The sequence below is a fragment of the Platalea leucorodia genome (assembly GCF_965183815.1).
Source record: "Platalea leucorodia genome assembly, chromosome: 4".
In the NCBI taxonomy this organism is placed as follows: Eukaryota; Metazoa; Chordata; class Aves; order Pelecaniformes; family Threskiornithidae; genus Platalea; species Platalea leucorodia.
Window position 1 is genome coordinate 107,169,940 of NC_138826.1, and position 13,673 is coordinate 107,183,612.

Genomic DNA, 13,673 nt, shown 5'->3' on the forward strand with positions numbered 1-13,673 from the left:
TCCCCCCCCACACCCCCCCTATATGTTCCAGCACAACTGAGTGCCGGCATTCAGTGCTGAACTGAAATACAGTGCTTACAAGGTTCCGGGTTTTTGTGGGGAGTTTCTGTTTGGTTTTGTTTTGTTTTCTGCCTAAATGAAAAATAGACATGACAACGCAGCAAGGTATTAACATCTTAAAAATTTTTAAGGCACATTCCAACAAAATAAACTTTTATTGAATGCAGTATTAGGCATTCTATTTTGTTTAAGGGAACAGTGCTTCCCCCCCAAAGAGATTCCCTTTGACAATGTCTAAAAGCTGTATTTCAGTTACAGAAATATTTCTCATGTCAAGAAACACTAAACTTCAGTCTAAATTTTTCTTGAATTATGAAGTGCAACTAAGTCCTTCCAAATGATGATAGATTTCAGTAGGCACTGGAATGAGAAACCTGCAAATTGTTTACAATTGCTGGGTACAATGTTATGTTAATTCAAATTTTATACTAACTCACCTAGAGTGTTTTTCTTGAAGAATTATATAAAAAGTGGCATTTAAGAAAAGAAATGCAGCTTAAAGAGCAATTTATCACCATTTAAAAAAAAAAAAATCTTAATGGTAACCTGCATATTTAATACCATTTCCACAGTATGTCAGCTAGCAGAGGCTTAGTCCAATAATTTAAAACTTTAGATAGGAATGTCTTTTGGTTCTGAATGCAGATCATAAGTCATCGTGTCCACTAGGTGATGGCTCAGTTGTTTCACTCTCTACTTCCTCTCCTGTGAAATTAAGTATCATAATTAGAATACAAATGTATTATTAATTATACCACATAATTTTTGACATTAGGATTTTTTTTTAGAGAAACCCAAATCAACATATTTATCAAGACCACAGAAGTAATAAAGCCATATAGAAGAGCTACTTGCACCATCCTCCTAGTTTAAGCTTATATTTTTTTTTTTTTTTACTAGATGCAAACAAAATGTTTCAAATAAATTGGTATGATATTGTTAGTGGAAGAAAAATGCAGCACAGCTATTTCTGTTCTAAAACTTTTGTTTTCAGCTATTCACAGTGAACTTTCTCCTTTCCACATGACCTATCAGAAGAAAATTCTTGTATTTGAAAACACAAAGCAAGTATTACTCAGAGTTATTTTCTATAGTGCAAATAACTCAGTTCAGATGTTAAAACAGCCTTTAAAAAAGCAGAGCAATTTTATTATATTGGTAGAACCATTAATCTAAGAAAAAAGCTAAGCCAATTTGTCAACTTTTCATTTTGCTTTTATTCTCATCAAATGTCAGGCCACATTAAAAAACATAGTAACTCATTTCCTGAGTATCTGCAACAGGAACAGTCCGTAACTGATTTTAAAGGACTAATAACAGTGAGTAATGAGAGTATAAGATCTGAACTGAACGGCCTTGTGTAGCAGTACTACATAGATCTTTACAACTTATTAGTACAAGATGAAAAAGCACTTGGGGTGAGGATGAAAAAAATAAAACCAACCAAGCTAAGTAGTAGAAAGAAAATAAAGGTATGAAATGGAGTCTCTCTCATCTATTCTCCTACAACCTTTATTGCAAAATAATCCTGTCTTTTACTTTGGAATTGTAAAAAAAGTCTAGACAGAGTAATGAAATAATACTAGTAACATAGTTCTGTCCATGATGTGTCATACATCCTAAAGCAAATTACACTTGAATTTCTTCACTGAAGGTATAGTTTAAGTCAAGCTAAACAGTTCCCTACTACTGAAAGATGGATGTCTTCTACATATTCACCTTCACACCAGCTCTGGTACTTTTGTGATCACAAAATAAAAAAATTCAGCTCACTTATCCAGCAAAAACATTTGTTTAATTTTCTGAGATTTCAGCAGCTTGCATGCAATCACATAAACCCTTAAGTCACTATAATTAATAATAAAGGAAAAAAAGTGGGGAGGAGGAAGACCTCTCTTTTTATGATAGCAGTAATTTGCTAGTTCACTTTATGTATGAAGCCAGACACTTAAGTGACTTACAAACACGACCTTGAGTTAAGCAAAAAAGAAATCAACACAAGAACAGGATGTTTAAAAAATCCACTGTCTTTAAGCAAGAAAACATGCATGCCAGAATGAGGTCTACACCACAAACTACTTGACACAGACCACAGCTGTAGGAAGATAAGACATTATAGATAAGAGTTTACAAGTGACTAGACCCTTAGACAGAAATACATCTCCAAGCTGTTGATATAGCATATTTTAAAAACATTCAAAATGTTTTCAAAAACTGTTATTGAAAAGCCACTTGCCTGTTTTTACATTTTGAACACATGTTCCATCCTTATCTTCAAACCCTTCTGAACATACACACTTGTAGCTACCTGAAGTATTAACACAGTCTTGATTCTCTTTCACGCAGACCTTTTCAGGAAGGTTACATTCATCTATATCTAGAGATAGGATAGGAAAAGAAAGAGTCCACTGCTGTTATTTTGTTATAAAACTTACGTGTGCTCAGTCATATAAACAACATTCTATTCAAATATAAAAAACACTGAGAAGCAGAATGCTGCTGCAACAGATTTAACTTCTGTTAAAATAATCTGTTACGGTTCTTCATGATTTAGACTGTGTTTCAAATTTATTCAGATACTACTGGGTTTTTTTTTTTATGTTTTGCAGGCCCCTAAGTGGGGAAATGAATTAAGCAATGACACTCGTCTTAACTACTGAAGATTTCCCATAGTCCTTTTCTATTGATGCCATCAAAGTACAACTAAAGGGAAAGGAGCCTGTAAATACTACATCATCATAGTTAACAGCTACTTAAGATCATGCGTACCTTCGGCTCTTCCCCACAGATAAACTCTAATTTCACTCTTTTTACTATTATTTCACATGCTATAATTCACTAAGAATTAATATCATTTGAACTTGGACATTAATGGATTAACAGAAAGACAAGAGAATCCACATTGCGTTTCTGTCTGTTACAAAATGAATACAGATGCACGCTTCTAATGAAGTGGCAGATAACTGACAAGAGACTCATATTTGTTTCCTGAACCTGCTATAAAATACTTTGTTCCTTTTGTAAGAGTGTTTCACCTTTAAGCCTTGTAATGCATATTAGCTCAAAAATATAAAGGAACTTATAAAGAAAGTCTTTTCTGCTAATACCAGAACAATTGGCATTTTGACAGGCTTGAAAACTGAAGCAGACAAACATGAGCGTACTAACAGCTCCTCAGTGTGGCTAATCAAGAGTGGGCTAACTGGTATTCTACCATGTATTGCTAAATCCACCAACCTGTACACTTTTCATCTTCTTTCATGTATCCAGATGCGCAGGCCTTACACTTGTCAGAACCTTCCCCTGTGCAACCTATGCAGCTGGCATCACATGCTAAAGATAAAATATTTTAAGCATAAAAATTCATGTATCTGAGGTTTAAAGTAACACCCTTAAAGTCAGTCAGATTATCCACACAAGAAGTCATTGAATCACAGAATAGTTTGGGTTGGAAGAGACCTTAAAGATCATCTAGTGCCAAGCCCCCTGCCATGGTCAGGGACACCTTCCATTAGAGCAGGTTGCTCAAAGCCCCATCCAACCTGGCCTTGAACACTTCCAGGGATGGGGCATCCACAACTTCTCTGGGCAACCTGTGCCAGTGCCTCACCACCCTCACAGGAAAGAATTTCTTCCTAATATCTGATCTAAATCTACCCTCTTTCAGTTTAAAACAATTATCCCTCATCCTATCACTACACTCCCTGATAAAGAGTCCCTCTCCATCTCTACTGTAGGCCCCCTTTAAGTACTGGAAGGCTGCTATAAGGTCTCCCAAGAGCCTTCTCTTCTCTAGGCTAAACAACCCCAGCTCTCAGCCTGTCCTCATAGGGGAGGTGCTCCAGCCCCCTGATCATCTTTGTGGTGCTCCTCTGGACCCACTCAAGCAGGTCCACGTCTGTCTTATGCTGTGGGCCCCAGAGCTGAACACAGAACTCCAAGTGGGATCTCAGAAGAGCAGAACAGAAATAACTAGAAACCTCTTGCTTTCCTCACATGATAGGTCTAAAGCCTCATCCTCCCCATGCCCAGTCAGGACCGGACCATATTGTACTAAATGCCTGGTATCACACCCTTTCTAGCATTACCTCCGGCATTAAATTAGGATTCTAGATGATAAAGTACAACAGCAGATTAAAAAGAAACCTTTGCATGAGAAAGATCCATCTGTGTTCAAACAATACTGGTGATCTTTGCAAGGAGAAGCAGCACACTCATCTAAATCTGAAAGATAAAAAGTGACAAGTTACCTTTTAGGTAGTAGTCAGGATTAAATAGCCAGATTAATACCTGAATGATATGCTTTGAAATCTTTTCAGAACTGGCCCACAGAAGCTATAAACTTAAACTGACTGCACTGAGAGTAATTATTACGATGAGTTCAGGATCAGATATGCAACATGTTAGACATAAAAGTAACATGGTACCATATACTGTTCTGTTCAGTTTAAATTTACATTAACAAATCAAAAACTGATACTCAGAAGATGTTTTGTGATGACAATAACAGACATATCAGAAATTCAAGAGCTCAAATTAAATAAAAATTCCAGAATACCTGCCATCCTTGTCATTTTCAAGTCAGCGTTTTGAATGCATTTATGCTTTTTATGCAAACAGCATAACAAATTCCAGAAGAGTAGTCTGTCTGCTTATACTGTTGATTTCTCTACTCATAGATTACCAAGCTATGGAACTTTTTAAAGTATTAAAAAAATTACACAAATGCACACACATACACTGTTTAGTTTTCTACACAAAGTAAACTGGAGAAAGCCAAGTTATGGTTAGGACCAGTCAAGCTGAAGACCAATTCTATCCAGGAAATTAAAACATGCTACTCTTGTGATTTCAAGGAAAGGACACAACAGTACTCACAACTGAAAAATTCAGACAGAGAAAGGCTATTTCAGTCCCCTTGCTGTCTATCTCGTCCTGTTGCTGCAGACATCATTCCTACTGATTACTCAATTAATTTATACTTCATCAGTTGCAATGATTACTTGGAAAAAAAACCACCTGTACAGACGATACTGGAGCATCTTAAAAACGCTCTTGGAGCGTTCAACAGTTGCCTGGGCAGGTATCGCAGGAGCTGTAATTCAAATCCTAGTTCTCATTATCACTCCTAAAAAGAAGCAGTGTTCATATAATTTCTAAGATACTGTTTCCAGACATTATGTTACGGGTCTTTAACTGGTCAAATTCAGTCAGTTAAACAGAATGTGTTACTCTCCCCCTAGTGCATTCCTGCATTGGAAGTATTTTTAGTATTTGGGTTTTTCCTTAAGTGTTTCATATGTATCTTCTCATAAACCAAGAGAAATACTAAGCTAGAAATAGGTAAGAGATTAGTGGAAGCATTGAACTTGATGTCTCCTGGTATTACTCTCCAATAATAGGAAAAGGTAGTATGCCTGGCTTTTAGTGAAATGTTTGAACTCTATTAGGGTTGAGCATTTACAAACACACAGTAATGTGAAGACAATCGTGCAATTACTACAACATATGTAGATAAGCTGACAGGAATCTTCCAGTAGTTGACAAAACAGTTTAAATCAAGAGCAGGACACTGTTTAGCATTCAAATAAACATAAAAACCCTGTTTTAAAAGGAACACCCCACTTGCTGCTATCTGTATTCCACTAAACTAAAAAGATACACAGCGAACAGTTCGATAAAAACAACTATAACCACCAGGTGATCAGTGGGGAGGAAATACTGTTTTCCTGAAACATGAAACAAGTTAGGAAGAGAGACAGGGAGACAGACTACAACTATAGAAATCTAAACTGACAGAACACTTCCATAAAATACAATAAAACTCAATGTGACATCTAATCTTGTTAGCCAACACTGCTACAAAACCTGTTTGAAGTCTACCAAGCATTACTCACCCACACAAGCCGCTTCTTCATTTTTAATCCAGCCTTCTTTACAGTCTTGGCAGTCCTTGTTACTTGAACCAGTACAAGTTTTACAGGCAGCGTGGCAGGCTGAGATAATAGAAAACTACAATCTGAACTTTGTTGAGAGATTCCAAGATAAGTTTGGGCACACAAATTCTCAAAGAAAACCTTATTTAGGATTCACTGGAAGCTATCATATTTTAGTAGCTTGACCCTCCCATTCACAAGATTAAATCTTGACTTTATGCAGATATCATTTACAAAAATGCAGCTCTAGCCTACCAAAAAAAAAAACCCAAAAAACCAAAAAAACAACCAACCAAAACAAAAACAAAAACCCAAACCACCCCTCTCCTCCCCAAAAAAACCCAAAACAAAACAGGAAGCCAAACCTGGCAATTACAGTCATCTGCACCACTTAAAACAGTAACATGAAATTCTGGTGACCAGAAGTAACAGGTCCAATTTCCAAAATATTTGGGAAGAGGAGATCAAGAAGCTAAACTTTGGTCAGCCACTTAGGGTTGGGACAACAGTTTAAACATTAGGCTCAACACTCTGACCTAACGAATCCTCAGACTACTTCATTTGCAACTAGCTATGAGAGCAATGTGTGACACCAGTTTGAAAAACTTCACAAGGAAACATACTAGAAATCCAGTTGTGTGTGTGTGTATATATATATATGTATGTAATATATAATATGCATATTACATGCATATGTTATATATTGTAACATAAAACAAAACATACAGAAGAATTACTACACAGCCAGATAAAAAAACACCATAGATTGTGTTGAAAAACAGTTTTATTAGACCCCACGGTCAGGATTTAGTTGCTGCAGAATCTCATTCAAGATGTAAAAACAGATGAAAATCTGACCAACAGAAAAAGTTTATTCCTACGACCTGACTGTTTCAAAATTAAGCTTAGACATACTTCACTGCAATCTATGTAGTCAACAGTACAGCTCAGCTGTTTCCATGCCCATTTACTCCCGTTAAGCTTATCTGAGACATGAGGAAAACTTAGCTTTCAAAGTAGTCCACTATGCAGCAATTTCAGCCAAGATTTTTGTACAACACTTGGGGGGGGGGGGGGGGGGGGGCGGGGGCAAAGCTTGCTCTTCCCTCCTGCTTCCTGCATGACACAGATGAAATCTGCTTCTTAATTTAAAGCAGAAAAAGAAATTTTAAAAAATCACAGGCGGTCTGGAAGGATAACTTAGCAAAACCTTAGAATTCCACAAAACTGACTGACATGTCATTTATGGTTAAAGCTGAGTGTCCAAACTTTAACTATTTTTTGTTTTTACATTTGCCAATTTAAATTGTTTCTAGTTTTGTTTACAAAAACTGAAGAAGGAAGGCAAAGATGTAAGCATGTGGCAAAGACTTCATTACCTGTACAAACAGAATGCGTCTCATTTCTCAAGGTACTGAAGTAACCATTAGAACAGTCCAAACAAAAATCTCCTGTATACTCCTTGTTACAGCTACATGAGCCATCTCCACCTCGGGTACCGTCGCCATCACAGTGGCCATTTCCATGGCAAGGTCTTTCCGATCCACCACGACAAGCTGAAAAGGATCAAAAATATTTTTAAATCCGATGTTAAAGGAAATAACTTCCTATTCTCAGCCACCAGCACCTGAAGTCCCTCCCTCTTCATAGACAGTAAAATGTAAAAAAAAAAGTCACACTAAACCAGGATATAATTTCCAAAACCTTTTTTCCCTTGAGAGCAACTAAAAGGCTTGCAACAAGGAATGCTCAGTAATATATTCAACTATAAGAGGAATCAAAACAATCTCCAGGAAAGTTCAGTTATAAATTTAATTTTGGGTAAAGACCATGGCTTAGAATTTTATCTATTTTCCTAGCTTCCTGGCTAAAGTTGGTATCTCTATTTATTCTGGATTTCTGAGAATATTCATACTGCAGTTGGAAAAACCTACCCACAATCATTTAGATCAATATTGGGAACTGGCACTTAATTTTTAACGCTATAAGAGGCCAAAGCTGATCTCTAACAAGGTGCAAGGTTTTAGAGATTTATAGATTATACAAACTTCAGGGGCCAAAATACCTCCTTTACCACTTTTGCATCAAAGACCTTACTTTCATCCAACTGTCTCCCACCTAATTTTATCCAATTTCTCCCATGTCTTTTTAACTAATCCTCAGTTGTGAATTTTTTCATTTAATCCCCAACAGTATTTTGGCCATTTTACTCTTGAAACTGGTCACGGACTGTTGTCCGCATAGCTTCTCAAAGGCCACCTAAAAAACAGATGATGTCACAGAGAGCCTTTAAGCATGGGTCAGGTGTGGATGTGAGCATCAGATCAGATGGATTCTGCACATATAAGTACCCTTGATAGCTTTGTACATTACTTCATGCCCGGAGGACTTTTCTTCAGGCAGGATGCTCACAAGGCAGCTACCTAACTATCAGGCAGCACGCAGATACGTGCTACACAGCAGATGGTGTCTCATGCAAAATATCATACTTCATGTATTTGTCCATGCTATGAAAGCCTGAAACAAACAGGTAAAAAGAACGTATCTGCTACCGTATTTTTCAAAAGAAGAATTACCAAGGCAATCTGGTCCATAAGTTCCAGCAGGGCAGCAAACTTCTATTGTTTCTATGCAAAACCACTTAAACAAATCAGGATACTTCTTCTTTCTGTATATGAAAGACATTCGTTTATCAATAAAGAGAAAGAAGATTCTTTAAAAGCCAACTCACACAGCTGAACCTGCACAACAGAGTACAGAAATCTTTTGCACATGACAGATTAGAAACCTGTTTTTTCTGTTCTGAAGACCATCTTATTTCAGGAGCCAATTTCTAGAAGTCGTCTGCCAACTTTAGATGAATTTACCTTTTAAACTACAATACTATTAACAGATGCTACTCAAATTTTATATTTATGAAAAATGTGAAATAAGAGCAATCAATAAAATCAATTCATCGTGATACATACACATGCCTTTTTTTTTTTAATACCTTATTATTAGGAAAGGTTTACATATAGTTTAGGTGGTCTTATCTATGTCTTCCTCTTAAAGATAACTGCTGTGTCTATCTCAACTATGCAGAAGATGACCCAGAACAGATATTAACATTTGCTCAAACTATTGCCAACCTGACAACAGGGTGCCCGTTAAAATTTCTCCTCTTTTTTAGCATGAATCAAGTATTATTTTAGAAGGATTATTTTAAATATTAAAAAGTTAGTTATGTGCTACTCTAGCCCTAGCATACACCCCCAATTAACAATGAAATCGCTAGGTATTATTTTGCAAGCAAGCATGAGGACTACTACAGTCCTGAATTCACAGATCTCAGTATCACGCTAATGCCGAAGTCTCAAAAACTTCAGTAAAGGAAAGACTTAGATATTCTGTAGCCTGACAGAAGTCCTCAGCAACTCCTGAGGCATGTACAGCTTCTCTTTCTAAACTATTACATCTGATCATGTTGACTTCAAGGCTCAGGTCATGAGAAGTAAGTTTACTGAGTACCACATATAATGTAGCAACTTGTGAAAAAAAGATCTCAGGTATTCGTGGGCAAAGAAACTGTCTTTGGAAACTACCACAGAAACCAAATGACATTTGGATATTGCAGGTTAAAGGGCAGAAGGCAAAGTTAACCAATGGCACTCAAAAGGTCTATTAAATACAGAAACTTTCTAAAAAACAATGTATTCTATAAATAGTTTTGTTTATTTTAGGAAGTCTACTTTGTCAAATTCTCTAGTTTAAGACCCATTTCTGTCAGTTCTGTAAATTTAAGGCAAATTTAAGACTTTGAGTTGCATAGCTCACCTTTCTGGAAGGCATATCCTATGAAGAGCAGCCAAGGACTTTGGGTTTGTCTAGTTTGGAGAAAAGGAGGCTGAGGGGCGACCTCATTGCTCTCTGCAGCTTCCTGAGGAGGGGAAGGGGAAAGGGAGGAGCTGAGCTCTTCTCCCTGGTATCCAGTGATAGGACGTGTGGGAATGGTTCAAAGCTGCGCCACGGGAGGTTCAGACTGGCCATTAGGAAGCATTTCTTTACTGAAAGGGTGGTCAAACACTGGAACAGGCTTCCTAGAGAGGTGGTCGATGCCCCATGCCTGTCAGTGTTTAAGAGGCATTTGGACAATGCACTTAATAACATGCTTTAACTTTTCGTCAGCCCTGAAGTGATCAGGCAGTTGGACTAGATGATCATTGTAGGTCCCTTCCACCTGAAATATTCTATTCTATGCTATTCCCTTCAATTGGCATGTTAATGTATACACAATCCTGTATAGTTAGGTAAAAGGATAAAGCAATTAAGCAGTCATTAAGAGTAAAAATAAAAAAATCCTTATCCAGTTACGAAACGTTATAATGGCAGTTTACCCTATTGAATTCTAGCTGATTAGGAGTGTTGACAGTCTAAAGTAGTAAAAAAAATACTTAGAAAAGACATGATTTGGAATTCAAGAAAAAGGTCTTAAGAGATCTACATGCTACAATGCCATCCTTGCACTAATTATATTTTATAATGGTATATGAAAAGCTTAGTTATAACAGAAATCACAGGCTAGCTTAGAAGGCAGACAGAAAAGTCAGCTGCTACACTACCATCCTCAAGAGATCCAACTTCTAGATTTATTAGTATCGACTATTTTTTTGATTGCCAGGAGAAGAAAATAATGTTTCAGGAAAAAACAAGCAAACAAATAACCCACAAGAACCAAAGAGTCCCTTGCACTTTTATGACAAAGCAAAACAAAAAAGGTAATAAACCTCAAAGTCTTCCAATGCTAGTTTGCCTCAACACCCCACTGGTAACTGAGTAGACCGTATATGAGAATCCAGACTGGATGTTTTGGTGCAACACTTCCAGAATTGAAAATAAAAAAAAAGAACACAGAACAGTGGCACATGCTATTAAAAGTCAGCCTGAGCACAGCTGTACCCAATGGCAAGTCTTGAAGGATAATGACGAATTACCCATACTGCTATTGTTCAGGCACAACGTTTAACATTAGTAGTTCATCCTCTTAGGTAACTTATCCATACAAGGACATCCACAAAGAAAACTGATACTTACAGTTTGAACCACCATTTCTCTATGTGTTCTTCATGTTCTTCTACCATGTTGTTACATTCAAAATTACTACTGTCGCACAGATTCTCTATGATCTCTACAAGACGAATTTCGCTACAAGCAGAGAAGGAAAATCCTAAGTTTAAATTTAAACATTTGACACCACTCAAGACATGACAGAGAAGCTAGACTTCAGCCTAGAATACTTTACCAGTTTATGGCGTGTTCTGAATTGTTCTGATATTTCCTTTGTTTTGGAACTACAGAAGTAACGAACATTACTTCAACCAAAAAAATTAAAAAGATGGCCACAAGAACCGCTTTGGCTTGCTTGCATTTACTATGTTTGCAGATTGTAGGTTTGATAGATTTTTAGCTCCCCAGCAAATTTTGAGCGCAGTATTCTTCTCCTAAGTTCAACAATAAATTTAATGTATTGTTAATATTTGATACAAGCCCATGAAGTTCACATAGCTGAGATTCAGAAATCCTATCCTTATATCTCAATGCTCCAACTAAGATTAAAAGTGAATTTGAGTTTTGGAAGACAGATACCAGGTCACTTTGCTCAGTAATCAAACATGTATACAAAAGAGTACAGTAATGTGCACCTCTTCTAGTTTTCTGTTTGGCACTGAAATAGTTATGACTCTATAGAGGAGATACTGCTTTAATTCTAAAAAAAGTATTGCAGTACACCAGACCTTTTATAACCATCAGTTAACTATTGACCATTTTTTAAGATCATTATTTTAGGACTTAAATGGGCAAAAAGAAAACACTACTATGACCAATGATAGTATTAGCTTTTGTTTTCAGAAACAAGACAAATAAAGGCATTAATAAGAGGTTTCAGTCTTTACTGTAATCTTTACTTTACAATGTAATGTTACACTTTAATCAATAAGAATTGAAAGCTTGAACACGTGAAACTTTAGCTGCAACATTCAACGTTTAAGTTCCAGACAAACATGGTACGGTGAAGTTACGCACAGTAGACATGAAACGTAGCTGAAAGAAGTACTGAGACAGCTTACCTGGACTCATACTTTGACAGCGTCTTCTCTTCCCAAGCAGTGTTTCCACCACCAAAGTTCTTCTTAGCTGTATCTGCTAATCCCTACAAATGAAAAGTATGAAAAGAACATAAGTTATATAGGGCTTGCTTCTAACAAAAATTAAGAGCAGTAGTAAACGCTTATATGAAAATTGTGAAAAGCGCTGTGCAGAAACTTCAGTAAAGCTCTGAAGCTGCTGATCAAATTGCTAAGTGAAAGAAACAGCTAGTGACAACATGAAAAGTGAGAAAGTGTAGGTTCTAGCATAACATGACTCAATTTTCATAATGCATAAACAAGGCCTTGTTACAGTCCTCATTTACATAAAAAAATATATATATATGTATGAAACTTTATACCCTTCTCCTTTAAGCGCTCAGGAACTTTATTAATCAGTTGAACAGGACCTCTGCTTCATTCAGTTTTGATAGTACTTAGCCCAGTCTTCACCACACCGTAACTTAAACACGCAACCGTACAACAGGACAACTCGTCAGCACAACTTTCCCGAGTCGCAACCAGTGCCTGTAAAATCACACCTCGCAAAAAACCTCCGCAGTTAAAGTGATCTACCAAACCTACAACAGCGAATATCCGTACACAGAGCACGACGTATCTGTCACAAGCCGAAGCGGCCCCTTGCCGCCTACGTTGGATTTACTGTGCCACAACGCAGGACTGCTGCAAGCAGCAGCAGCAGCCACAGCATTTCAGGGGATGACGGTTCCGACCAGCCCTCCTCAGGGAGCCGGGCACGCCACAGCCGGCCCGGCCAGCCTTTTTGCACGAGCGCACCAGAGCAGCTTGGATGGCACCGCCCGAGGAGGAGCGCTGTAACCCGCCCACCGAGGCACTACGGCTGTCACCGCTGCCGCGCACCAGCTTCGCCGGAGACCGACGCCGTCCGTAACGGAGCTGCGGGCGGAAGCGCTCCCGCAGCTCGGCCGAGGCTTTAGGAGCGGCGGGGCGGGGAGCCGGGCGGACCCGCACCGCGCCGGGGGCTGCCGCCGGCTGTCTGGCGGGCCGGGCACCCCTCCGCACCCGCTGCCCCTGACCGGCCCGGACCCGGGGGCCGCCCCGCAGAGCGGCAGGCGCGGAGCGGCCTGCGCCGCTGCCACCGCGCCTCAGGCTGCCCCGCGGCCGGCTCCTCGCCGGGGAACCCCGGCCTGCCGCCCCCTGCCTCACAGCGAGGCCGCCCGCCGCCGGCCTCCCCGCGGCCCCTCAGCCCCGACGCCCACCTGGTTGAACCTGTCCACGATGCCCCGGCAGGTGGAGCACGCCAGGCGCCGCCGCTCGCCAGCGCCCAGGGCGGGTGGCAGCAGCATCAAGAGGGCAGCGCAAAGCGCCACGGCCAGCGGCGCCCGGCCCGGGCGAGGCGCGGGGCTGGGCCCCATGGCGAGGGCGCGGGGAGCCCCGGGGAAACGGAGCGGGGCCGCCCCAGCCGCCGCACCGAGCCCGCCTCAGCGACGGCAGCGCGCTCGCCTCGCCCCGCCCCGGCCCCCGTAGCAACCGGCCCGCGAGCTCCATTCAGATTTCCGCGTCAGCCGCA

General features: G+C 39.5%; 1 protein-coding gene across 1 annotated transcript; it reads right to left on the minus strand.

The window, feature by feature from the left end:
* Positions 1-262: 262 nt before the first annotated feature.
* On the minus strand, positions 263-13,577 carry CRELD2 (cysteine rich with EGF like domains 2). Its single transcript, XM_082309270.1, has 10 exons — positions 13,363-13,577; positions 12,104-12,186; positions 11,070-11,180; positions 8,573-8,664; positions 7,376-7,552; positions 5,958-6,056; positions 4,207-4,284; positions 3,298-3,393; positions 2,297-2,437; positions 263-765 (listed from the first exon to the last, which is right to left on the minus strand). Exons 1-10 carry the CDS (start codon positions 13,516-13,518, stop codon positions 707-709), a joined length of 1,092 nt encoding a protein of 363 aa, XP_082165396.1. The 5' UTR covers positions 13,519-13,577; the 3' UTR covers positions 263-706.
* Between the last annotated feature and the right edge of the window lie 96 nt (positions 13,578-13,673).